General features: G+C 47.6%; 3 protein-coding genes across 9 annotated transcripts; 1 reads left to right on the top strand and 2 right to left on the bottom strand.

Annotated features, from left to right (window-relative positions):
• Positions 1–391: 391 nt before the first annotated feature.
• Positions 392–4285, bottom strand: fbxl18 (F-box and leucine-rich repeat protein 18). Its single transcript, XM_088372946.1, has 9 exons — positions 4104–4285; positions 3449–3642; positions 2990–3339; positions 2767–2902; positions 2388–2657; positions 1889–2321; positions 1227–1611; positions 924–1142; positions 392–844 (listed from the first exon to the last, which is right to left on the bottom strand). Exons 1-9 carry the CDS (start codon positions 4159–4161, stop codon positions 688–690), a joined length of 2202 nt encoding a protein of 733 aa, XP_088229072.1. The 5' UTR covers positions 4162–4285; the 3' UTR covers positions 392–687.
• Positions 4122–25538, top strand: col5a3b (collagen, type V, alpha 3b). Of its 6 annotated transcripts, none has more exons than XM_088372942.1 (72): positions 4122–4420; positions 6424–6511; positions 6589–6689; positions 6794–6848; positions 6992–7084; positions 8022–8266; positions 9210–9336; positions 12506–12673; positions 12739–12830; positions 12946–13067; positions 13376–13538; positions 13637–13765; positions 14703–14825; positions 14896–15027; positions 15323–15370; positions 15796–15837; positions 15925–15987; positions 16053–16127; positions 16387–16467; positions 16541–16597; positions 16675–16728; positions 16799–16852; positions 16926–16979; positions 17038–17091; positions 17223–17276; positions 17357–17401; positions 17488–17541; positions 17609–17653; positions 17721–17774; positions 17850–17894; positions 17962–18015; positions 18086–18130; positions 18214–18267; positions 18518–18562; positions 18641–18802; positions 18958–19011; positions 19095–19148; positions 19225–19269; positions 19417–19470; positions 19546–19590; positions 19659–19712; positions 19843–19896; positions 19965–20018; positions 20111–20218; positions 20303–20392; positions 20469–20522; positions 20596–20703; positions 20976–21083; positions 21214–21267; positions 21348–21401; positions 21510–21617; positions 21692–21745; positions 21809–21862; positions 21934–21987; positions 22059–22112; positions 22198–22305; positions 22386–22439; positions 22518–22571; positions 22674–22727; positions 22803–22856; positions 22932–23039; positions 23099–23152; positions 23227–23280; positions 23340–23447; positions 23519–23572; positions 23649–23684; positions 23746–23799; positions 23866–24181; positions 24280–24392; positions 24468–24536; positions 24614–24847; positions 24971–25538. In XM_088372942.1, exons 7-72 carry the CDS (start codon positions 9270–9272, stop codon positions 25115–25117), a joined length of 5220 nt encoding a protein of 1739 aa, XP_088229068.1. In that variant the 5' UTR covers positions 4122–4420; positions 6424–6511; positions 6589–6689; positions 6794–6848; positions 6992–7084; positions 8022–8266; positions 9210–9269; the 3' UTR covers positions 25118–25538. The 6 variants fall into 6 exon arrangements, with proteins under 6 accessions (XP_088229068.1, XP_088229070.1, XP_088229069.1 ...); XM_088372944.1 differs by having other exon boundaries at positions 6957–7084; XM_088372943.1 differs by having other exon boundaries at positions 6922–7084.
• Positions 5049–10027, bottom strand: LOC148399891 (retinol dehydrogenase 8-like). 2 transcript variants are annotated; one of them, XM_088372950.1, is made up of 7 exons: positions 9970–10027; positions 8045–8209; positions 6988–7149; positions 6454–6633; positions 6237–6330; positions 5759–5942; positions 5049–5627 (listed from the first exon to the last, which is right to left on the bottom strand). In XM_088372950.1, the coding sequence occupies exons 2-7, from the start codon at positions 8148–8150 to the stop codon at positions 5400–5402; spliced, it is 954 nt and encodes a 317-aa protein (XP_088229076.1). In that variant the 5' UTR covers positions 8151–8209; positions 9970–10027; the 3' UTR covers positions 5049–5399. The 2 variants fall into 2 exon arrangements, with proteins under 2 accessions (XP_088229076.1, XP_088229077.1); XM_088372951.1 differs by lacking the exon at positions 9970–10027 and adding an exon at positions 8574–8626.
• Positions 25539–25579: the final 41 nt, after the last annotated feature.

The following is a 25579-nucleotide window of genomic DNA, read 5'->3' as shown; positions in this document are numbered from 1 at the left end:
ACCCAGCTGTCACACTGTAGACAAGTCAAATGTATACTATAGTAAAGCATTACGTTTTTTTGTATATAAAAGATTGAAAGTTATCACGTTCTAATCAGTGTTCTGGGTCGATCGATAGTATCTGTATTCGATTGATGTTTGCTTGGAGGCAAGGCTGGTTTTTTTTTCGATTCCATTCACGTTTATTTAAAAAAAATATATATATATCTTTTCGTATTCAACTTTTTATTATATCTAATTTAAATTTGGAAAAGTAATATACAATTAAGTAAAGCAAAAATTAATAATGGAATATTAAATAAAAATGTAAAAATAAGGAATCAAGTTGTTAAAAGTATCATGTTTAAACATTCTTTTAATCATGCATTTTGCCGTGAAGGAAAAAATGTCGTTTCTGAAAAATAATTTATTGGAATTGTAGGTCCAATATACAGTATGTTTGTAAACAAATACATCAATTCATTTGGCACTTATAAAACAGTGGCAAGTTATCCCTTAAAAAGAGTCAAAATTGATAGTTCTGAAAGAAGCCTCAATCTAATTCCATCGTAAAAAAATGTAACTATTTGAGGCATAACACAAAATAAAAAAAAAAAATCCTGGAAAACGGGACAAGCAAGCCAAGTCAGTCTTTTCAAGCATAAACCAGCAGCAGCAGCAGCACCGTTGGCGGTTATTGCATTCACGTCACCATGGTGACAAACGTGGCGGCTGGGCCACGTGACTCTGGAACAACGTGGTGCTGTCCAACAAGGTGAGCGGGATGTCTCTGATGACGGAGGGCAGGTCTTCGTGCTGAATCGGGTAAATGACCGCAGATAGGCCTGGACGCTTGGAAGAAAACCTGCAAAGTAAAACGATAAAATATGAACCCCAAATGAATTGCTAAAAGAAATTGCAAAGCTCGGCGCTTTTGTGCAGACCTGTCGAGGAGAGTTTTCTGCAGATTCTGGCAGGCCACCAAGGTGCCGCCGGTGAACATGTGGCACATGACCACGCTGCCGCAGCGCTCCACAAAGGACACGGCGGCCGTCGCCTCAAAGGAGCCGTTGCGCGAGATGAGGCAGAAGCGTTGCAAGCGTGAGCAGCAGGAGAGAGCATCGAAGAAGGTGAAGTTGGCGTTCAAGTAGGGCTGCTCTAACCTGAACACACCAAATACAAAAAGCCAATATGGTACTTTTCAAGCAGACTTCAGTGAAAGTAGCTTCGCGGGCCGTCCACGTTACCTGAGTTCTCGTAGCTGCGAGCAGTTTCGAAGTGCCTCCAGCAGGGAGGCGCTGTAGTTCATGATTTTCAGCGTGCCGATGTTGGCCAGCGACAACACCTGCAGGTCCTTGCACTGCATGACGAGATGGGCCAGCCCCGTGCCCCGAAGGACGCCGGGCAGGCCGGCGAGCGTCAGGCGGTGCAAGCGGCGAAACCCAGCCAGGGCGGCCAGGTGGGCGTCGCCCACCCCCCGGGCCCAAGCGCACATGCCGCGGGGCTCCACGCTCGCCCGGCTGCACGGCTCCAGGCGGGGAAGAGCCGAGACGAAACCCGGCCCGATGAGCTCTAAGGTCTCCAGGCAGAGGCATTCGGCAGCCAGCTGGCTGATTCCTGAGGTGGTCTCCCCTGGAAGTGAAGAATTATTCAAGTCAAGTCGAGTTCGACTGTGTTTTACAATACTGTAGCACAGAGCCATTTGTCTTATTGAAAAGAAAAATATATTTTCTGGTTTTGTTGTAGCTAGAAGGGCTTAATGGCATTTCCATTCTTTCCAACAGCAAAAGTTGATTTTAGATACAAATGATTTGACTGGCGGGCACGTATCAAACTATGTTTTTCTTGACAAGTCTACAAAAAAGTGACTTCAGTCAATGTCAGAGTATAGACGCAGCACGTTACTCACCACACCAAGCTTGGGTCCCTGTTTGCGAGCCCGCTTTGTAGTTCTGGACGCCCACTCGAGGGACTTTCTTCAAGCCGTGCAGAAGTAATAGAGACGAGTTGTGCGCGGCGCTGTGATGCGCCTGGACGCCGTCCGAAAGGGCGCAGGCCGGGAGGGTGAGCGAGCGAAGGTGGCGGAGTTGAGCCAGGCTGGCGCATAAATGCGGCCCAGCCGGCAGCGGGGCGTCGGCGTGCTGGTGATGGTAGTGCGTGTGCATCAGGTTCAAGTGGCGCAGGTTGACGCAGCGAGAAGCCAGTCGGCTCATGTTGGCGGGGAGCAGCTGGTCCTCGGCACCGCGGCACTCTGTGTACGGCACGTGGTTGATGCCGCTCAAGTTGAGGCTCAGCAGCCGCGAGGCGTCTCGCACGTCGCCCTCCAATAAAGACTGGAACACCTTGCGAGGAGGCAGGTTGAGAAGTCAATTTGACGCCGTAACCCCCTTTTTTTTTTTTGGTCTAACCTGTGGCCACAGAGCAGGACAGCGGCTAAAGCTCAGGTGCCTGGGGCTGTTGCCCTCCAGGGCCCGCTTCAGCGACGAGGAGTCCAGCCAAGAGCGGGGCAACTGAAGCGCCTCCAAGTCGCCACGGAGGCCCAAGCTCTGGGCCAGTGAGGGGGCGGCGGGCCAGGGCGTCGGGTTGGGCCCGGGAACGGACACCAGGAAAACGCGGAGGCGCTCGGGAACGTGCACGCTGAACACAGCCAGGTAGAGCAGAAGCAACGTCTGGTTCACCTAAGGACAGACAGTGGAGGAAATCTATTGTGATCATTTAGGAGCACCTTTTCACCTTTATTGTCATCATTATGAGTCAAGTGAAAATACTGGTGGTATTGAAAGGAACCTCTCCGGGAGCCAGTCGGGCGCTGAACTCCTCCAGCTGCTCGTAGTGCGGCACGCTGCTCTGCCCCACCATCAGATGGCAGCTGACGCCAAAGCCCTCCCTGGTCACGTCCGAGATGTCGAATTGCAGCATCAGCCTGATGGCCCACAAACGCAACAATGACGAGAATAAGTCATTTGGAAGAATTAATTTTACTGTGGTGTAACTCCTGCGCGGTCCTTACTTGCGTAGCTGAGTGCAGCACGGCACCACGCCGTAGCTGGGCGTTTGCAGCGTCTGCCGCAGCTCCGCCAGACGGCTGAGTCGGTCCACCGCCTCTCCGGCCAACTTGCCGGCATGGAAGCCCGGTTGCACGTCGAAAGCCAGAGAGCTCAGCAGAGGTAACGAGGCCACGAGGCGGGAGAGGCGCGGCGCCGTCAGCCGGCACCCGCTCACGTCCAGACGCGTCACCGCTTTGCAGCGTCCCACCGAATCCATGACGCCGCTGCTCAGCCAGTAGACGCCATTGAGGCTCAGGGACTGCACCTGATTGGACAGCAGCCGCAGCGTGTGGCGGACCATCTTGTCGTCCATCTGTGCAAAGAGGACTGAGGAATGTTAGGAAAAAGACAGACCCCGGAAAATGCGATTGTTCCCATGTTCGTTTGGTTGCTAACCAAAAAAGCAGCCCCCACGTGCGTACCATGTACTCCTCAGACAGGCATACGTGCGCCAGCAGACTCTTGTCGCGGCAGAGCGTTTGCAGTCGTTGACAGACGGGCACCACGTTGGTGAGCAGGTCGAACACGGGCACGTGGCGCAGGATGCACAGAAGGATCTCATCCGACAGATCGGACATGCCTACCGCTGCCGACGCCATCACGCCGTCCTCCTCGCCTGTAGCCATACGTTCATTAGTGTGACTCCAGATAATCAATATTTATGGGTTGACTTTGATGAAATTGGAGGCAGTCCATGAGACAAGACATTTCCTTTGATTATTATTGATATCTGAAACATGTTTATCAGAAATTAAATTTGAATGCAATTTCAAGGAGACTTCTGTATCGTGAGTTTTAACTGATATAACCTGAAATATATTAATAGACATAAATGTTATTAACGTTCGACGTTTAGGGATGCAATCACAGAAGCTCGGGGGTCACAACAATTCAAAAAGATTCAAATTGTGGAAAGTGGTTGTAAGAAAAGAGCAACTTTCTTGAGACATAACGTTGGTGATAAGCACGTAACATCGCTAGGGTCGCTTGACGTTGAAAATCACCTGGCGAATGGCGATTAGGGACGATATATTTAGCCCAAATGCTAACGCGGTGCTAAATTGCAAATGTTCCCACCTGGTGAACGTGTCGTTCCTTGGACGTCTGAAATGTTAGCAGGACCACTCACCACCATGGACGCTACTATTTAAAACGTCAGGTGTTCGTCCGCCGACGAGACATGTTTGCTCGCTTTTGGGTGTCGATTCTCCTTCTAACCGCCCTCTCCCTTTTGGCACGGACCCCTGCAAGATGGCGGAAGAATTTACGCGTTGCGCTCACCGCAGGTCAAAGCAGTCGATTTCCGATTAGTCGATCGGCACAAGCGCGATGATGGACAAGATGCTGTTTCGAAACGCAGAATGGGAATCCTCGCTGCTCGAGTCGAGTTTACGGTCAGAATTCGCTTCAAAACTTCCAATTCATTGTTTAATTTGATAATTTATCAAAGGGTAGTTGAAATAAATGTGTTTATTAAATTAAACACTTAAACGATACCGTTCAACTTATGCCGCCATTTTAAATCGAACGTTCAATTAAGCTAGTGTCGTTTAATTAGGAGTTTACCGTCAGAATTCGCTTAAAAACTTCCAATTCATCGTTTAATTGCTTAATATAACGAAGGGTGGTTGAAATAAATGTCTTTATTAAGGTAAACACGTAAACGATAGCGTTCAACTTAGGCCGCCATTTTAAATCGAACGTTCAATTAAGCTAGTGTCATTTAATTATTGACGCCGTATTTCATTTGTGACAATGTATGTAAAAGTGAATATATCTAATTAATTAATCATGTGGTTAACTGCCTAGAAACCACTTCGTTAGTTTTGGGCTGAATTGCAGATTTTACAACAGATATTTGAGCTAACCCATTTCCTGGTGTTAACACTAAACAATTCTCTTAATTGTGCTGTTATCATTTTGGATATAATCAGACCAAGATGACACTGAACTATTTACCAGTATGTCGCCAACTCAAGGCATCCAACAGGTAGGCTGTTATCAGACAAAAAAAATGAAGCATAAGCGGAAGGGACTGATTTATTACATCAGTTGTATGTACAGACGAAAATATGGCATGACAAAGTGATTTGATGCTTTCTTTCCAAGTAGAATTTGTTTTTATGGTGTGCCACGACTGCAACAATAATTATCCTTAAAATCTTCACTACTTATACAGTTCATAGTTTGTTTCTTAAAAATGTTTTTTACAGCTTTTTACATTCATTAAAAAGTCCATGTGTATCCAAAATCCTACACATTCACGCAGTCTTGCAAGTTGATTGGTTGCTGGTAATATTGCGTGATCTTGGGTCTAACGGTTCCAGTTTCCGAAATTTCGTGTGAAATTGTCCCAGCAGTTGTTGGGTTTCCTTAGTTTGGCGACACGGTGCGACTCCTCAGACAGCCGCAGGTGAGGTACTTCATAGCCGTCATGCTGACATGCATGAGCGAGCCCAGGTTGAAGAGCATGTGGTAGAAGGCATGGACCGACAGGCCGCCCGTCTCATCGGCGTACTTGAGGGCCACGATGGGCGTGTACAAGGGGTTGGTCAGGTTGCGGAATCGCGGGCTGCTGGCTTCGATCACCTTCTTGGTGCACTGTGAAAACGCCAGAGATGCCAGAAGTTCATTGAGATTGATAATTCGATGCGCTTTATTATCCCAAAAACATGCCACTTCCCAGAGAACGGGAAAACCTAGTATGAAGAACGAAGATAAGAGTGACTCACTCTCGCTATGTCATCCGGCGTTTGTCCGAGCGTTTCAAAAATGTCCACGGAAGACGGCAGGTAAACGTTCTTGAAGTAGTGCACCGTGTCCGGGTCGGTTCCCGGGTACTCCTTCTGCCGCACATCCTGAATCATCTTGGCCTCGAATTCCGTGTGAACCGGGCCGGGCTCAATCATCGACAACCTGGGTATGAACGCACCAATCAGGGATTGTGTTCTCAAACTAAGCTCCAGGGGTCCATGAACCATAGCAATGGGAGGTCTTCAAAATAATGTACTCTAAGTTATCTTCTATTATTAAAAAAATGCTTGGGGACTAACATGCCAATAAAGTAGACAATGCGAGTGCATCGAATCGAATCGAATCCTTCTCAAGCTGAGCCGACCTTGTATCATATCGAATGGAATTGTTGTGCGCTGTTGTAAAAATGTGTCGCCAAAAGGTTCGAGGTGTCCCGACGTTTAAAATGATGCTCACGTGACGTTGAACTTGAGCAGCTGCACGGCCAGACTCTCGCAGAAGCCCTCCATGGCAAACTTAGAAGCCGCGTAGACGTCGTTGAAGACCACCCCTGCTCATGACAAGCAAACAAAAACAATGTTCACTCTAACTGGTTCAAACGTTTGGATTAACTCTAAACCTTTTGTTCATCTGTTTATGCCAGCAATCCATTTAGGAGGTGCTCACTTCCCACCTTGAAGTCCCATGACGCTGCTGACCACAATGATGTGCCCCCCTTTGCGTCGCTTCATGTCAGGCATCACCTCCTTGATCATTCGGATCACACCGAAGAAGTTGGTTTCAAACACCTTCTTCATCTCCTCGATAGGAATGCTCTCCAGGGGCCCCACCAGGCCGATGCCCGCGTTGTTGACTGTCGGGGAAAACACAACTTGTGGTCAACCTCATCATTTTGGATCGGGATGTTCAGTGAGTCTGAAAATTTGAGTCAATCTCACGATTCCTCAGAGGCCACAGTTTTTTCTCTGAGTATACTGATTTTACTCAAGCATCTCATTCATCTGAATTTGCAGCATTCCATCGAGTTTTCAGGCACTTGTCTCAATTGAGTCTTTCGGACCAGCTCAGGTCAGTGAACCATCTGAGTCACCTGATTCGATGGCATCTTTTGAGTTCCCTGTGTTGATTCCGCTCACTTGAGTCAGGAGCTTCTGAATCTCTTGTGTTCCTGGCAAGTCCGCAAGCTCCACTCACGCAACCAACTCACTTAGGACATCGACGTGGCGATCCTTGATGCCGTTGATGCATTGTTTGACCGAGTCGTCGCTGCACACGTCCAGCACGGCCAGAGAGAGCGTTTTCCCGTACGCGTCGCCGGCAGCTTCCACCAGCTTGTCCTTGCGCTTCAGGTCTCGCATCGTAGCGATGACTGCGGATGAAGGAACTCCATTTTGTTATATTCCTCAAAATTCAAAGCATTCAGACCACCACCGACCTTAATGTTTTAAAACTGAAAATCTCCCGAGACTTAATTGGCACGATGATCTGAGGAAGATGAATATATTTGAACACAAAAGCCACTTAGTTGGACACTGTTAGCAACAGTGCTAATGGGTTGGTTCAGAGCTGGCAAACAATTCAACTTCTTCACTTATTTAAAAGTAAAAACATATATATAAAGGCTACAGAATAATAAATAATTTCCAAAAACAGTATAAATTGTTTTTGAAAATCCTTTTGTCTTGGCATTTCTACAAGATGTGTAGACTTTTTACTCTCACTTTACCAAAGATGTTATGGCTAACGCGCGCTAAAAACATGGTAGATCGCTAACGTGATGTCAACACACTCTTAGCAATCCCTTTAGACACAATTGTGAGGAGCAATAAAGGCTTTGGGATTATTTCTATTTTTATAATTTCCAACGGGAATAAAGCCGAGGCTACAAATAGCGCAGATTACGACGAGACTGTAAAAAGAGCGTCGTCACGTGCGACGCAACGCCGTGTCAAACTGAGTTCACTGGCTCATGTGATTGTCAGCGGTTTTTAGGATTCCTCATTTGTGTACGTTCCTGACACAAAAATAGTTTGGCAATAGAATGATTCTATTTAAGATGTTTGATGCTTAAAAATAAAATGAACCTTTCTTAGCTACACCACATCACCAAATTTTAGGATGCATTAGTTGTAGATGTTTCTTGTTTTATTTTATTGTATCTAATTGAATTCTGATGTAAAAAAATCCCATAAATCAAAACGCATTTTTCATGAAGTCTCTCACTGTTCTTTCCCGGCGCAGCAAAGCGGCAAGAGCTGACGTACCGTGGTAGCGCTGCTGTTGGTCCTTGGCCAGCATGACGGCCATCCTCAGGCCGATGCCCGATGAGCAGCCGGTGATCAGCACCACTTTCTGCCTGCCGCTCGCCATCTCCGTCCACTGCAGCCTGAGGCGGGATGACGGGATGACGGACGGGATGGCCGCTCAGCCTAAGAGGATCAAAGTCACATGGACAAGATGCAGATTATCCTCTCCCCGTCCTACGGGTACGTTGCCTTTAGGTTATTTTTCTATTTTGCAATCGATCATTCACATAAACAGTTGATCTGGGATCCTCATTTGAAATTTCTTTTGTATATTTTTAAAAAAGAAAATACTTTTTCTGCAACATGATTTTGAAGATCTCCTCAACAGGGTGAACAATTAAAAATTGTTAGAAATGAATGGAAAATGTGCAGAAGAAAAAGTCACTATTGTAAAAATGCGAAAATCTGTTAATGTCACATTTTTACGACCTTTCGCTCTCGGGGAAGAACCAGATTCTCCATTTTAGCCTGAAATAAAAACACCAACATCTGCATTTATGGACGCCATGTAATCCCAGCTGCCTTCTTCACCCCCATTAAGAAAACGTCTTCGGCTGCTTTATGGACTTTTACAGACCTTTTTGTTCTTTGATCGAATGAAGAGTGCAAGCTAAACCTTTTTACATTGTGTTTTTATTGTGTGTGTGTGTGTGTGGAGCGGCGTGGCAAAGACACACAGGAATCTGCAGCAGCATATTTTGATTAGTTGGGCAGCAGCTTTGTCCTGTCCTAGCATGCTTTGTGCGTGTGTGTGTGTGTGTGTGTGCGCGTATGTACTTGTGTTTTGCGAAAACTAATCACAGAAGTGTTCTTTTATAATTACGCTTACCTGTCTTGTCATTTGTCGTACTTACTCCTCGAGTCCGTTCAAAATGCTAATTACAAGAGTAATTAAATGTTTCATAAAAAGGGGGGGGGAGTAGGAGGGGAGAGAAAGTGAGGGGAAAATAGTGCAAGGTGGGAGGGAAGAGTGAACTTGCGATAATTGGAGAGGGGGGGATTTTTCTTCCCTCCCTGCCGTTTTTCTTTTTAGCACCATCCAGAAAAAAAGACGCGTGGCGGCTCCGCTGGCTCGGACGTTTATCACTTGAATTGATTAAAGCCTTCATGCTTCGTTAATCAGGAGGAACAGCAGGAAGGAAGGAAGGAAGGAAGGAAACGAGGCCGAGAAGACGTAGGCAGGATGCGCAGGATGGACGGGTGGACGCTGCTCCTCTTCTTCACCGTCGGGCTTCACAGCTCCATAGCAGGTAGGAAGAAGGCTCGGCTGTCTTTTAGTTGACATTGTTGAGTTTGTTGGAAGGAAAAAAAGTTGCCTGTCAACGTAAAAGTTGTAGCCGGGCTACCTCAACTTTGGAGCGACCCGACCATGGATATGAAACTTCGCCCGGCTAAATATTTGTCTTGTATGTGAAAACTGCGAACGAGCAGCAGGTTGGCAGACTGGTTTTTGGTTTTTTGAAATGGATGGATGGAAGTTGAGATGCTCGGGGCTCTGCAGGTTGCCTTTCATCACCCGTCCACCCAAAGCCCCCCGGGGAGTTGATGGACATGTTGTTAAACTTTCCTTCACCCCCGCCAGCCTGCTTGTGCGCCAACATGCTCATTATTGTACAAATGTCATCAATTACAATTTGTCATAGTAAACAGCCTCACGGAGCAATAAGATCCATTTGACGCTCGTTGCATGGTAAAGTCATACACGTTAAATTGAGTAAATATACTGGAAGATAAAATTCACGGAAAAAACAAGTTAAAATATAAGAATAAAATAAAAGTTACGATCAATATTATTATTCTCATTATTGTGGGTAGTTGTACACGTACTGCACATTTACTTCTAGATACATGTCGTCTATGTGTTTGGACTTGTTCTTCCATACCTGCTCTTACTCAGCGCCCGGGTGCATTTTCCAACATGTTGCGCAGCTTCAAAATCTACTCATGTGTGAATGCTGCTTATTTTTCATGCCGACTTGTACTCTTTTTGTTGAACCGTTGCCGCCATCATTTGTTGCCAGGCAGAGTTCACAGGGCTTACTCCTAACTGCCCCGTGAGCCACTGACAAACTATCTGATTGTTGATTGGCAGAATTATGATTTGTCCTGTGTCGTTTGTTGCTAGGCAAGGTTGACCGGGCAGAATTCACATGGCCTGGACTAGGGCAGGGCATGAACTTTATAGCAACCCTCACACCTGGATGACATATATTTGTAAAAACTGGAATTCCACCTGTCAGTCATTCCTGGAAAGATGAACATACTTGTGTGTGCGACTTAATGCGTTGTAAATCAAGTCTGGCCCGAGGTCGTAGCGTGCTGCTAGCATGACCGCTCACAAGTGTTTCCACTATTCTGACTTCCCCAAAACACCTCAGAAATATTTTTTAATCTTTTTTATCTGTCATACGAGTGTAAAATAAGAAATGTAAAAATACCCGCGTCATGCGAAGGTGGTTCTTGTCATGATCAGGGCTAAAAAAAAAACTTATTTTAATTGATTAGGAAACAATCAAAACATTATTTTCCCTTCTGGGGTTTGCTTTTTCCTCCTTATAATGTTCCATAAAAATAATAGAACAAGTTTTTCTTCACAAAGTGCGTCAGTCGGGTCACTCTAGGTATCAGAAACATTTTGGGAGGTACTGGACAGTTTGAGAGGGGGGGGGGTATTGCGCTCCCCGCTCTTTGTTCACGACGTGACGGCAAAAATTGGACTTTGATATGCCTTTGACACCCCGGCGATCAACTAAGATTACATGCAAGGATGCTCAAGCTAACGGGCCGTCGACTTGATCATGTGTGAGTGTGTGTGTGTGTGTGTTGCGGAAGACAGCAGGAAACATTTTTCATTGTCTTTGAGCCAAGAGGATATGAAACACATGCTCACTCCTTCCATCCAACTCTTCTCTTATCGGCCTGACGTCGCCTGCTCAATGTGATTGCAGGTGAACAAAAGTATTAGGACACTCCAAAGGCTTACCAATGACTGACAGATTGGGTAACTTTACGCCTCTGTTAACTGCTCCTCAGGCCATGCAGCTGCAACTCCACCACGAGTGCATCTGCGTGTGGCTGAAGGTTAGCTTAGCAAGGCTAACTTTTATGGAGCATGTGCGTTATTCTTCCGTGACCAGATGTCAAGAAGTTTTTTTTTTTTTCCTTTCCTCAAAATGCACAATTTTTTGTGTACTTTGATTGGTCGCTGTAGTGGATGTCACTCGGTCGGTCCTACTTGTCATCCCTTACACGCTGCAGTAGCGCGATTGGTCGCTCGCCACCTTGCGCCTGCCGTTTTCATCCACGTGCGCGTGTTTATTTGAAGAGGCCGTGGCTTGCTTTGTCCCGACTGCGCCCAACGTTTGCTGCCATGTTTGACTGAAAGACAAAAAAAAAAAAAAGAAAAACAAAGGCTGACTTTGCACAATCTCAGCAGAAAAATAAAGCAGCGTTTACTGTATAAAGTTTCTGGAATAACAAAACGTAGCGAATGGATTAGCATGTTAGCTAAGTTTTTCTGTCTTTTGATGCAAAAGTGTTGGTTGTGTTTTGTTTCACTTGGAATTGAAAAAAAACACCAAAGACCAAACCACGCCATCCAAAAATTTGGCCAAAGGGGGCTCCGAAATATTAAAAAGTACCTTTGAGGAATTTTGAAATGTTGCGTATATTTTTTGCGTGCATTATGTGGCCAATTTGATTTTTATGCAAAATACCAAGACATTTTTTTCTTCCTCAATCCCTTTTTTGTGGGAGGCATAGAAGGAAAACAATTTGTGAGATTTTGTTATTTTTCCTACCAAACAGACCTTTTGTTGTTTCCCCTTGATTATACCCTGACACCCCAAATTGAACACAAGTTTCTCATCCAATAAAGCCACAACAAAAGCAAATAAATTGGCAGTCACCACAAAAAGGTAAGAATTACAAACACGTGCTCACATCTGGCAGACTTTAACATGACATGGCCGCCGTGTGTGTGTGTGTGTGTATAAGAAAGGTTGACATCATGCTCGCAAATCCATGTGAAGTTGAATCACACCAGTCGAGACATGTTCTCCACTTGTTAGCTTTGCTCTCTTTTCAAGACTTTGCTTATGAGGATGTCGCTCATCTTGTCTTTGTCCGACAAATGCGATTCGCAGTTCTCTTGTGGTTATATCGTTTCTGTCCCAAAGAGCAAAGACAATTAGAAAATAATAATAGATAATAATGATAAAAAATCATTTTTTTTCTCCAGTCTTTCATTATAATTTAAAAAAAACAGATTAGAAAAATAAGATAATAAATAGAGCATTTATAGATGATATCACTAACTTGAAAATGAGGGTGTGCTACTTTTTGCAAACATTGGAGACAATTTCAAGCGTTGGCAAAAGCTAACATTGGTCTTGTCTATTCCCGTCTTGTCTTTGACAGCCAGTCCCATCGACGTCCTGAAGGTTCTGGATCTGTCCGAGGATATGGAGGGCGTGTCCCTGGAGGCCGGGCTGTGCGCCAGCAGGACGGGCCACGAAGATCCCGACCTCGCTTTCAAGATCAACAAGAAGATCCAACTGAGCGCTCCCACCAAGCAGCTTTTTCCCGGTAAGCTCGATTCCCGCCGAACCTCGTGGACAAATGAAGTTCTCACGCGCTCCTCCTCGGCTCAGATTCGCCATTCCCGGAAGATTTCTCACTGATGACCACAGTTCGAGCCGTGAAGGGCTCGCAGGTCTTTCTGCTCTCTCTGTATGACCCTCAGGTCGGTGTCACCAACATCATTACATCAAATCTTCAGATGCTTGGAGATGACACTCCGTAATGAGTCGGTTAAGTCTCGAACGCTTTGTATTTTGAAGTCGTTGTCGTAATCGCAGGGTACGCAACAGTTGGGTTTGGAGATCGGACGTTCTCCCGTCTTTCTGTACGAGGACCACGAGGGTCAGCCCGCTCCGGAACTCTACCCGACGTTTCGGAGGATCAACCTGGCGGATGGCAAGTGGGTAACACACCAAATTTACCGTGCGGCTGATGAGCATCTCATACTAAAAAGTCAAACGACAAACATGGTGAAGCAGCATTTAGCTGTTGTGCTGCATACAAATGGAAGATGACCCATTATTGATCTATTTTCCTTTAATTTGATTGAATTGTATTTAATTTGATTGATTTTTATATTTATTTATTCATTCATTTATTTGTCATTTTTTTTATTATTTAAATTTTCCGGCACTATACACTCACTTGCACAGGAATTTTAGGCGTGCATATTTGTGAGCATCCGAGACAATTTGACACTTCCGCTAGGTGGCACCGAGTGGCCTACAGCGTGAAGGGCCAGCAGGTGACGCTCTACTTGGACTGCGTCAAGCTGGAGACTTTGGAGCTGCTGCGCGGACCCCAAGCGCACGTCAGCACCGACGGCGTCACCGTGTTCGGAACGCGACTGCTGGACCAAGACGTCTTTGAGGTTGGCTGCTGAGATTCACTCGACAATAAGAATGGCTGCCCGCCGAGTCACCAATCAACAACAATCATTGGATGTAAACAACTTTTTCACCTGGACAGGGTGACATCCAACAGCTTCTGCTGGTAGACGACCCCGCGGCGGCCGAGACGTACTGCAGGGACTTCATCCCCGACTGTGACGCGGCGTTGCCCTACGACAGCATCGTCATGGACATCGCCGCCGATGAGGTGAGCAACCTCGCTTCAGGCGTCATGTGGCAGGTGCTGAAAGTTGTAAATCCAAAGTATGCCGCCAGCTCTTCACAAATATTCCAAGTATTTATGGACCACACAAAATTTGCTTTGCGGCCCAGAAGGAAATACTTAGTGGAGCAATTATACCAACATTTAGAACCAGGGATCTTCTTTTCTTTCGCCCTCATGAAAAAGAAAAAGGGTGAATAAAGCTTAATTAGAATGGAAGCAATGAAACAGTTTGTACGCCACCATTCAATGCCGCAATTCAATTCATTGTGCTGCTCCTTATGTTGTTCCCGTTTTGGCCACAGGGTGGCAGTATAAGGTCAGTCATACAGATGCAAACAAAGGAGAAAGCACACTAATATATGGAGACTACCATATGTTTACAATGTTTATTCTACCAGAAAAGTCCCCCGTTCACTTTTCTTGTTTTGCTGGTGATCTGAAAAGAAGCCAACATTTATTTTCAAACCTGTTAGATTGTTTTAGTTCCAAAAACTACAAATGTTTTTTTTTTCTTTCCTGCCTACTGCTGTGTGATTTACAATCTGGCTGTGGGCTCAAAAGCGCTGCAGGATGTCTTTTTCTTTATTATTATTATTTTATTTTTTGGGTGTCTTTTTGAGGATTTATTACGGCCACTCCAGAGCTGAGTCCAAATTGAAAGATAAACAGCAAAGGAGTTAGGGCTTTGCTTCCTTTCACTTCTTTGAACCGCATTAGGGGAAAGAAATTACATGTGGGCGCCTTCCAGATGTATTTTGTCCAAATGATCTTCATCACAAAAAAAAAAAAGTACTCGTCGTCCAGGTTTCCAAATTCTTGTTGCTCTTGGACTTGGCTTGAAATACCAGAACAAAAGTCGGTGTCGTGAAGAACACGTTCAGCGACCAGACCTTGATGAGCCTTGACCTTGATTCTTCAGGTGGACGTGACGCCAAAGAAGCAGCACGTAGCCGAGGAGTTGGACGCCTACGACTTCAGCGACATCTACCAGGACGTCACCGTCTCCACGGTGACGACCGGACCCAACCTCACCGAGTACGAGGTGAGGATGGCGTCCGGTCCTATTTCCTGCTTTTTGACCACTCGCCTCTAACCGCTCGTTGGTCGGACAGATGTTTGAATACGAGGACTACGACAACTCCACGGACGACTACCAGCTGAAGGAGTACGACTACGAAGAAGAGGAAGTGGATGAGCGATACCGGCCTGCTGAGAGGGAAAGGGGATACCGTGTGGACACGCAGGTAGCAACCAAAACCTGACACAACACCGATAAGTGTTTTTGTTTTGGGCCACAACATAAGCATCTAACACAGGTGACAAAATATCTGTCTAGCATCAACTACTGGCAAGGAGGACTCACTCCATGGCAGATTTTATTTTATGTTATTTTATTTTTTGCTTGTCTGTGACTGTCGTTGGTATCGGCTGCCTCTACGAGTACTCGATACCTTTCAATAAAGTCGGTATCGGTACTCGCCCAGTTGGACAGATTTCAATGTTCCTGACCGACATTTTGATCCTATTATTGTCTTCCAGTATGTACCGGAGAAAGGAGAGAAAGGAGAGCCCGCACTTTTGGGAGTGGTAAGAAAGCTCATTTGATTGTGTTGGGAAACATTCATTGTTTTTTATGTCAATTAGGGGATCTCGATGGGTCACTGAAATGGGCTCTAAAAAAATTCATGGAGTGAATTGCTGCATTCAGAATCCTTCACACATTCTCTACTGTGGAGAAAGATTTTTATTCAATAAATGTGTCTTTGCTGTCGTATAATTACGTGTTGTTTCAAGATTAGCTGGGAACTTTGAGTCAAATCAATCCTATTAATTGCGACGTCAAATGAAAATTTGATTGCACTGTACTGTCATTGCCTTTAGGTGCCACATGATGGCGGCAACGGGCTACTTTTGTCTAAATGAAGCCCCCTTTTTGATTCTCGCGGTTTCCTTGGCAGCCAGATGCTGCCGGATGATGTTTGGTAACTTTTTTTGTGTCGTTGTGATTTCAGGGCACACAATTTGTAGGTTCGTTCGGGCCTCCGGGACCTCAGGTTGGTGCCTTACAGGGTATAGAACACATCACTCACTTTAGTCAAACGGATAAAACCATCCACATAAATATGTTCATTTGTGTGCAGGGACCGGCAGGCCCTCCAGGAATCACGGGGCCGGTGGGACCTCGAGGAGACCCCGGAGAACTGGTCAGAATTGTCCTCTGTGTTGGCAGGCGTGCACTGAGCTGGTCTAATCTGTGCGGGCTCCTTAGGGACACCCAGGACTGCCGGGCCAGAACGGAGTAGACGGGATACCGGGACTGCCGGGAAACGTCTTGGTCTTACCGGTAACTTGAAGCGAGAGAGAGAGAGAGAAAAAAAAGAGATGTCTCATTGTTCTTCATGTTTGGTGTCATTGTGCTAATTGGAAAGCATGTCAAATTTTAAGTGGATACATTTTGGATAAAGCTTTGCGGCTGTCTGCACAGCCACTAGGGGAAGTCTTGAGTCTTTAATAGAGACGATGCTTCAAAAAAACAAAAAAAACAAATCTGTATTTAGTCAGTCTAAGGGCAGAATCTTGAGTCCCTGTTTTTGTGTTTGCAGTTCCGGGCAGGTGGTGGTCAGAAATCAGCCATCTTTTCTGCACAGGAGGCTCAAGCTCAGGCCATCCTGCAACAGACCAAGGTCAAGAAACATCTAAAATAAAAAGAAAATGGCCGCTGCTTCTTTAAATCACACCATACACTTCTTTTTGTAGTTGTCAATGAAGGGCCCTCCCGGTCCACTTGGCCTTCGGGGACGACCTGGTCCACTTGTGAGTTTTTATTTACACGCACACACTGTATTAAAGTATTTATTTAAAAAAATAATTTAAAAAATATTTATTTATAGGGCATACCAGGTCCATCCGGCCTGAAGGGCAGCAATGGAGAAATGGGACCACCTGTAAGTGTACAATGGTTGTCATGGTAACACAGACACGCTTTTCAACCTAACACGACGGCCCTGCCCTCAGGGTTCACCCGGAGCCCCCGGCATCCCAGGCCAGAACGGACGCCCCGGGAAAAGGGTGCGATTTCTCTACTCGCAAATTTCTACACGCGTGACGCACCGAAGCTCACGTGTGCTTGGGTGTTTGTCAGGGACGAGGCGGGGCGGACGGCGGGCGAGGCAACATCGGAGAGACGGGTGTCAAGGTGAGCAGCCAAACACCAAATGTTCCAAATGTCCTCCTCAAATGGTTTGTCCTCGCAGGGGGACAGAGGCTTCGACGGCTTGCCTGGTCTACCCGGCGACATGGGACATAAAGTAAGTAGGACTGGAAAAAGAAAGTCACTCAACGCAGCTGAAAGTTAAACACAATTGCCATGGCCAAAAAAGCCTCTGCTAGCATGAGGCCAGTTTGTCAACCGCTCTGAAAAACGTGATGTTTTCCTCAGGGCGAAAGGGGAAAACCGGGCCCCTCAGGTCCTGCCGGAGAGCCGGGTGAAAAGGTAGAACCTGTGCTAATCCGTGCGAGTCATTTTGCACGCCTGTTGGCGGTTGCGTTTGACGCCGCTGTGTTGTCGCGCAGGGTTCTGAGGGCCCGGCCGGACCGAGAGGACAACCGGGCGATGCCGTGAGTGCTCGCGTGCTCGCAATAGAGTTCAGGAACTTTGACGACTCAACTTGCTTGACAAGTGTTAAAAATGGAGTTTGTTGCAGGGGTCAAGAGGCATGAACGGCCCTCGAGGTCGCCCGGGACCCCCGGGACAGTCGGTGAGTGTGAACTTTTCCAAAGCGCGCACACGCACTTTTTTTAAATTCCTCTTGCTTCTTCTCGCAGGGCATTCGGGGAATTGATGGCGTGCAAGGTTCAAAGGGCAACATTGTGAGTATTTGAAATGAGATTTTTAGCCTGATCTGGAGCCATGATTTCATGTGTGTGTGTGTTTAAGGGGTCCCCGGGGGATATCGGCGCGCCAGGACAGCAGGGCAACCCTGGAATTCAGGTAGAAGCAGACTAAAAATAAGAGCAGAATCCCCGTAAATAATGAACAAACGTAAATCCCCCACGTCTCCCTCAGGGCTTTCCCGGTCCGCAGGGATTAGTCGGGCTGCCTGGAGAGAAGGTAAAAGCCAGGATTTTTAGCTTTGCTGATTCGGAAGGATTTCAACTTTTTCTGTTTTGTCTAACAGGGGCCGCAAGGGAAGAAAGGCATGCAGGGTCTACCCGGAAATGATGGCCCTCCCGTAAGCTCGCACCAAGTGACACGCCGCCGTCTCTCATCTTAGCGATATTGGAGTACGTTCTCGCCAACAGGGTCATCCCGGACGCGAAGGCACCCCCGGTGAAAAAGGTTTGCCGGTAAAAAGGAGTACATTTGTTTCATTTGTCATCATCCGGGCTGGTGAAACGGAGTGCTCCAAACGTGTCGTTTTGGCTCACAGGGTCCCGTGGGAGTGCAGGGGCCCGTCGGCTATCCCGGACAACGAGGAGTCAAGGTAGGAGACATTGCGGCTACTATGCACTTGTAGCCGGGAAAAACAAAATGGCGGTTTGAGCTTGCTTAAGGAACCTGAGGTCAGGGGTGAAATTTGTCCAGGACAAGCCAAACATTTATTTATTGGTTTATTTATCTGTGTTTATTTATTTATTTTTCTTTCTTATTTATGAAATGGCCAAGATGAGCCTCAAATGAGTTCAATAGGGCAAATGTTGTACATCTTCCATCTTTGCTTGTGTGTTGGCCAGGGAGCAGACGGCATTCGAGGACTAAAGGGCAGCAAAGGCGAGAAGGTGATCTCCAGCCACGGCACCGTCATTATTTCCTCCACCGCCGTGGTCTTTGCTAACCTCCTTCGGCTCCGACTTCAGGGCGAGGACGGCTTCCCCGGAGCCAAGGGTGAGATGGGCGGCAAGGGTGACGGCGGCGACAATGGCGCCACGGGAGGACGGGGGGAAGACGGACCAGAGGGACCCAAAGGGCAAACGGGACCTTTGGGGGAAAGCGGACCCCCTGGGACCCCTGGAGAAAAGGTATGGAGTGTCGGGTTGAAGAGATACAGCTCAACTCAAAGACATATTTTATACTATGTAGGAGAGGGGCTAAGTTTCGTATCCAGATTTTTGAGGGAAAAAATCTGACATTTTATTTCAAAACTATATCGCCCAGCCAACTTGCTGTTTTTCAGGGAAAACTAGGAGTACCCGGTTTGCCAGGCTATCCAGGAAGACTTGGGCCAAAGGTCATTTCATTAATAATCCACATACTGTAGAAACAGTGAATAGGTGCCATACGTTACTTGGTTGCTCTTGTGTCTCGTCACAGGGCGCTGATGGCTTTCCTGGAGTACTCGGAGCTCCTGGAGAGAAAGGCAAAAAAGTCTGTATCAAAACATAAAAAAAAGTAACGCCTTGGTTTTTACTTGATCCAGAAACATCCCGTTCTGTGTACGCAGGGTCCTCCTGGACAAGCAGGAAGTACAGGACAGAGGGGGCCAAATGTAAGTACCACTTTGTTAGATACACCTGGATACAACAAAAATATCGTCCAAGGTGTTAAAATTAGAGATTCAAACTGCCTTTCTGGAGGAGGAAATATTTGGATAAGTAAAAACTGCCTCATAAATCAAAGTGGCGTGTCGCTTCAGGGGGCACGGGGAGGCAGAGGGGCCAAAGGACCCACGGGGAAACCTGGAGAAAAGGTCAGCTGACTCGCCTCACTTAAGGGAGCCACACTTTACCCGCCACATTCTCCTTTTTTTTATTGCTTTTATCAGGGTGCTTCCGGACACGACGGCGCCCCGGGATCGGCCGGCGAGAGGGTGAGAGAGGAGCATAAATAAATAAATTGCCAAAACACAATCATGGAGCCATTTGCATTTTTTTTAAGGGACCACAAGGACCTCAAGGACGGGGTGGAGAGCCTGGACCCAAAGGAGCATCTGTGAGTTCCCCACTGACAGTTTTATTTCTGAAAAATGACATATCGGAATATACGGCAAAGCTCTTCTTTCATCTGATTATTCCAGTTTTGTCTTTTTTTTTTCCCACAACTCGATTGACCACGTGTGCAGGGTCCGGCCGGGAAAGACGGCCTTCCGGGACACCCGGGTCAACGAGGAGAAGCGGTAAGGTTCTTCTCCTTAGTGAACTCTGGTCACTACGCTTTTCCTGACCGTTTTCTTTTTAACTGCAGGGATTCCAAGGCAAAACGGGACCACCGGGACCCTCTGGTGTTGTGGGGCCACAGGTGGGTCCACATCCATAACATGACCTGTCCCAAACTCACCCTGGAATGTTCTTCTTTTGAGCCGCTCCCCCTGGCTTGTGTGTGCGTTACAGGGAAAATCGGGCGAGCCCGGCCCCACGGGGGACCGAGGCCACCCGGGCTCCCCGGGTGTCCCCGGAGAGCACGGTTTACCCGGCTCGGCAGGGAAGGAAGGCGGAAAGGTGGGTTGGGAAACCCACTCCACACCCACTCCGTCAATATCAGAGGTTGTGGAGTGGCCTTACGTCAGCTTGGCTTCTCCTCAGGGTGATCCCGGATTACCCGGAACCATGGGGAAGAGCGGACCTCCCGGACTGAAAGGGTTCAGGGGTAGCAGAGGCGCTCCTGGCGTTATGGTAAGTCCGACAAATCATGCTTATTGTATTGTTGACATTATTTCGACGACGCTGAGCATAGCTTTTGTGTTGTTAGGGGCCTCCGGGTCTAAAAGGAAGCGCAGGACCCTCTGGAGCACCAGGTGCCAATGTGAGTTCGCTCAAAATCAGGCGAGGCGGAAAACATGGCCGTGGCGTGAAAATGAAATTTCTTGTTGGTGTAGGGACCGGCCGCCGAGAGAGGTTCCCCCGGGCCGGCCGGAGCCATCGGAGAGCCGGGACGGGCCGGAGCCAGTGGAGGACCGGGACCGATGGGAGAGAAGGGCGAGCCTGTAAAATAGCAAAAACACATTTATGGTTGTGCTTAGTGAACATATTTTTGTGCCTCAGCGCTTACAGTAATAACATTATGATGTTTTATTTTCTGATACTTAGTCAGAGAGAAAACATTTGATTTTAAGAAAACAAAAGTTGGTTTGAATGTCATTATCTTTGCTCCTGTTGTGTAAGTGTAAGAAAAAATAAGTCTCCAAAATTTTTCTATTTGAAAAGGCCCCATATCTTCGGATTAATCACTCGGATCCCCTGTGCATGTTTGTCCTAGGGTGAGAAAGGTCCAATTGGACCAGTGGGTCAGGATGGAGACCAGGGACCAGTGGGCATGCTCGGAGCTACAGGGCCTCCAGGACCCGCAGGAGATGATGGAGACAAGGTCATCAAAACAAAAAATACACCCGATTCACATAGCAAACCGACAGCCTGTTATCAATAGTTACATTAAAAAAAATGCAGACTGCATGACACGATACACATTGTTATAACGTGTCTGTGTGTGTGTGCAGGGAGAACAAGGAGGGCCAGGCCAGAAAGGAAGTAAAGGCGATAAAGGCGAAGCTGTGAGTTTGAAACTTGACCCTCGACACGGCCGCCAAAAACCATAACACCTCTCACTGATCAAGTCTTTGTTCTCCCGCAGGGACCCCCAGGACCCACTGGTACTCAGGGGCCACTCGGACAATCGGGACTTCCTGTGAGTAGGCTCGTTTAAATGTCCACTGGTTCAAAAAAAAGAATAAAATAAAATAAATAAATATAATAAAAAATAAACACCAATTGGATGACTTCCTGTGTGTTCCAGGGTCAAGACGGCGAGGTCGGGCCCCGGGGCCAGCAGGGAATGTACGGACCCAAGGGAGACGAGGGACTTCGTGGTTTCAAGGGTTTGAGAGGACCAATAGGATTACAGGTGCCACTTGTGCAGCCAATTAGGACGCGGCGCCGTAGCGGCCAAGACTCTGACGTGCGTTTCGTTTGGTCCAGGGCATGCCGGGCCTCCCCGGTGAAAAGGGCGAGAGCGGACACGTCGGGCTGATGGTGAGCTGCCGCATTCTTCTTTCTACGTCAAATACACGTGACTAACCCAGGTCCGCTTTTCAGGGTCCCCCTGGGCAACAAGGGCCTACGGGTCCTCAGGGATCAATCGGAGGACTGGTACAAAACACATTTGAATTTGAATGCATCTGAACTCATTGGGTCCTGATGAGCTTTTATGTTTTACTCAGGGGCCCACTGGTCGCCAGGGTACTGTTGGACAGCCCGGTGGGGTCGGAGAAAAGGTAAACATTGGGGCGGGACGGAAACTATCACTTGACTGTCTACAAATTTCCCTCACCCGTCTCTCGCATAGGGGGAGGACGGCGAATCCGGCGATCCCGGCCCAGTGGGTTTTGCGGGAAAAATGGTGAGTTTGCTGCATCCATGATTTTTATTCCGTACTCTGTTGGACGTGAGCTTCTTATTTATGTCCGTCTTCTTTGTTACCTTAGGGTGACACAGGTGACCAAGGGGAGAAAGGAGATACCGGCGCACCAGGGGCAGCTGGACCTCCAGGTTCCCGAGGCACCCAAGGGGACGACGGAGCCAAGGGCAATGCGGTGAGTGAGCCACCCAAGCCCCTCAGAATCCCTTCCGGAAAAATAGTCACCATCAAAACACTGGACTGCTCTGCTCTCAGGGTCCTATTGGGCTCACTGGGGACCTTGGACAACAAGGGGAGGCTGGACCCAATGTGAGTGTCCATTCGCTTCTCCACCAGTGAACGTGACCCTCACAATCACACGGATCATTTTAATTTGTGTTCTGTCAGGGCATTGACGGCCTTGTTGGTTCTAAAGGAGACACTGGAGAGCCTGGAAAATCTGTGAGTGCAAATCCTCAATGTTAAATTGATATAAAAACAAGATGGCTGATAGTATATGCTTGTTCTTTTTTTTTTTTTTTTTTTTTTTTTTTTTACCTACAGGGACCACCAGGGGCAGCAGGAGAACCTGGACCACCAGGCCCTCCTGGGCGAAGGGTGGGTTTTTTTTTTTTTTAAGAACCCAAATCTGTGTTGATCCGAAAATGAAAGAACACAATCCCCCCCCTTTAGGGCCACTTGGGTAAAGCTGGGAAAGATGGGAGGGAAGGCCTGAAAGGAGCCAAGGTAAGTGCCACAAAGCAGTCACCATTTGGGGAAAGTTCCAATCTTCTCATAGTGTCCCCACTGTGTTCATGTCAGGGCGCTCCTGGATCAGAGGGCCCTATTGGAAAAAGAGGGCCGGTGGGTCGTCAAGGACAATCCGGAAAGGCCGGTCCAACGGGTCTCAGAGGGATTCCTGGTCCTGCTGTAAGTCAGCTGATCGAGAAACATTTGTACAATTGTCAATTTTTTTTTTTTTTTGTCAGGGTGAGCAAGGCCTAAATGGACCAACAGGCCAGGCGGGACCACCTGGTCCTATGGTAAAATGATTTACATCACGATGCTATCACAATGCCATCATTCCATTTACGGATCTTGGCCCAATATTTTTCAGGGTCCGCCGGGATTAGCCGGACTAAAGGGAGAACACGGGAAAATCGGAGACAAGGTGGGTTCGGGATTAATGGCATCCACAAACAGTCGACTCAACTTTTGCCACACGTGCAGGGTCACGGCGGCCTGATCGGTTTGATCGGACCCCCGGGGGACATGGGAGAGAAGGGCGACCGAGGGCTTCCGGGAAACCAGGGACTACCGGGTCCAAAAGGAGATGAGGTATCGAAAAATGTTTTAGTCTTGACTATCGCTCTGTACTTGGTATATTCTGATTCTGTGTTTATTGCCAGGGTCCTGTCGGCCCAGCAGGTCCTCACGGGCCCCCAGGCCCGACAGGTCTATCTGTGAGTACCAATCTTGGGTTTGATTACGCATCGCAAGGTCAAGTAGTGGGGACAATTGTCTTGTATCTCTTTTCAGGGTGCCATCGGTATAAAAGGTTCTAAAGGAAATCCGGTAAGTGTCTTCACCAAGTGTCTTAAATATCTCCACTCAACTAATGGTTGTGTGAATTAAGGGTCCAATTGGACCCAGAGGAGACACTGGACCCGCAGGACCTCCAGGACCCCCAGTGAGTACAGTTGGAGGAAGGGGAAAAAATAAACACTTTGAGAATTGAAAGTGGACCCTCTCTTAGGGACACCGGGCACTCGCACCACTGCCGGATGACGGGCGCCAAAGGAGGACCCACGTCCTGGACGCTGCAGTTCTGGAAGGGGAGGACGAGATGCTGGATGGCAGCGAGGAGGACGACGAGTGGATTCAGGGAGATCAGGCCCAGTCGGACGCGTGGACAGACAAAAGCAACGAGGGCCAAGGCATGGAGGAGGTGTTTGCCTCGCTGTCCTCCATGAAAGTGGAGGTGGAGGGTCTGCGCACCCCTCAGGGGACCTACCAAAGCCCCGCCCGCTCCTGCAAGGAGCTCTGGCTGCTCAGTCCAGAACTTCCCAACGGTACTGCCACATATCATCTAAGATCGCAACACAGACCTAAGTATTTATTGATCAGAACCATGTCTGTGGTTTTGTTTTTTGTTTTTTTGTACCACCAGGCGAGTACTGGATCGACCCCAATCAGGGCTGCCACCGAGACTCCTTCAAGGTGTTTTGCAACTTCACCGCCCAGGGCGAGACGTGTCTCCACCCGGACAAGAAGTTTCAGTCGGTCAGTTTGCCTAAAAGCATCTTTTAAAAAAAAGTCTTCTCATGTCTGAGGCGCTAATTGGACTTGAAACATTAGGTGAAGCTGGCCGCGTGGAAAGGGGAGAAGCCCGGCACCTGGTTCAGTAAATTCCGGAAAGGAAAAGAGGTACACACACACTCAGCGATTGACTTGAACGTTCCATTCGGTGAGTACATGCTCCTCCCTTTTTGCTCCCCCCCAAGTTTTCATACTCTGGCATGGACGGCCTTCCGGTGCACGTGGTGCAGATGAACTTCCTCAAGCTGCTAAGCGTGACGGCCAGGCAAACGTTCACCTACCACTGCCTCAACTCTGCCGCCTGGCTGGATGGCCAAGGCGGCGGGCACCAGCTAGCGCTGCGCTTCCGCGGCAGCGACGGCGAGGAGCTGACGCACCAGAACTCGCATTTCATCCGTGCCCTCTACGACGGCTGTCAGGTGAGTGGAAACAACACGCTAACACTTTGCCCACGGCCAATTGTCCTTTTTCCACCTTCCCATCTCACTTGAACAGTTGATCCCATTGTTGCATGTTTTTTTTTTTTCTTTCCCCTGTCCCAGACGCGCTCGGGACAGGAAAGGACAGTGTTGGAAATGGACTTCCCGGAGTCCTCGGCTCTGCCCGTCGTCGACGTGGCGGTGAGCGACTTTGGCAACGCAGGCCAGAAGTTCGGCTTCCAGGTCGGGCCCGTCTGCTTCGGCGGTTAAACGGCCGAACCCTAAAAAGAGCAAAAAGGACTCTTTTAAAATGCAGGGAAAAGAAAAACAAACTACTTCTAAGACTCGTCATATTTATACCTTTTTGCTTCGCAATCATGCAGCGCGGTGGACTTGTGGTTGACGCGCTGCTTCTGTGAACGGTCGCCACGACGCCAAAAATGCAAAAACTCTTGAATTGTTGCAAATTCACCGAGCGAAAAACCTCATTGCTGTTGTTTATTAACTTTTGCCACATTGTTATGATTTTGTGTGTTGTTGTGATGTCATCACGGTGCTATCGTCTAAAAGGGAAACGTGGGAAGTGCATTTTCTTTATATATATATATATATTGAGAAGTTTTACATTTGTACTGGGAAGTGACCTAATAATAATAAAAAATAAGTACATGATGTACATGTAAATATTAAATATCCTCCTTCATTTGTCGGCAATCGCAAAAAGGAACTAGA

The sequence above is a fragment of the Syngnathus floridae genome, chromosome 4, assembly GCF_059516105.1.
Source record: "Syngnathus floridae isolate MCC-2025c chromosome 4, RoL_Sflo_1.0, whole genome shotgun sequence".
NCBI classification, from domain to species: domain Eukaryota; kingdom Metazoa; phylum Chordata; class Actinopteri; order Syngnathiformes; family Syngnathidae; genus Syngnathus; species Syngnathus floridae.
This window is presented reverse-complemented; position numbering and strand designations above follow the sequence as displayed.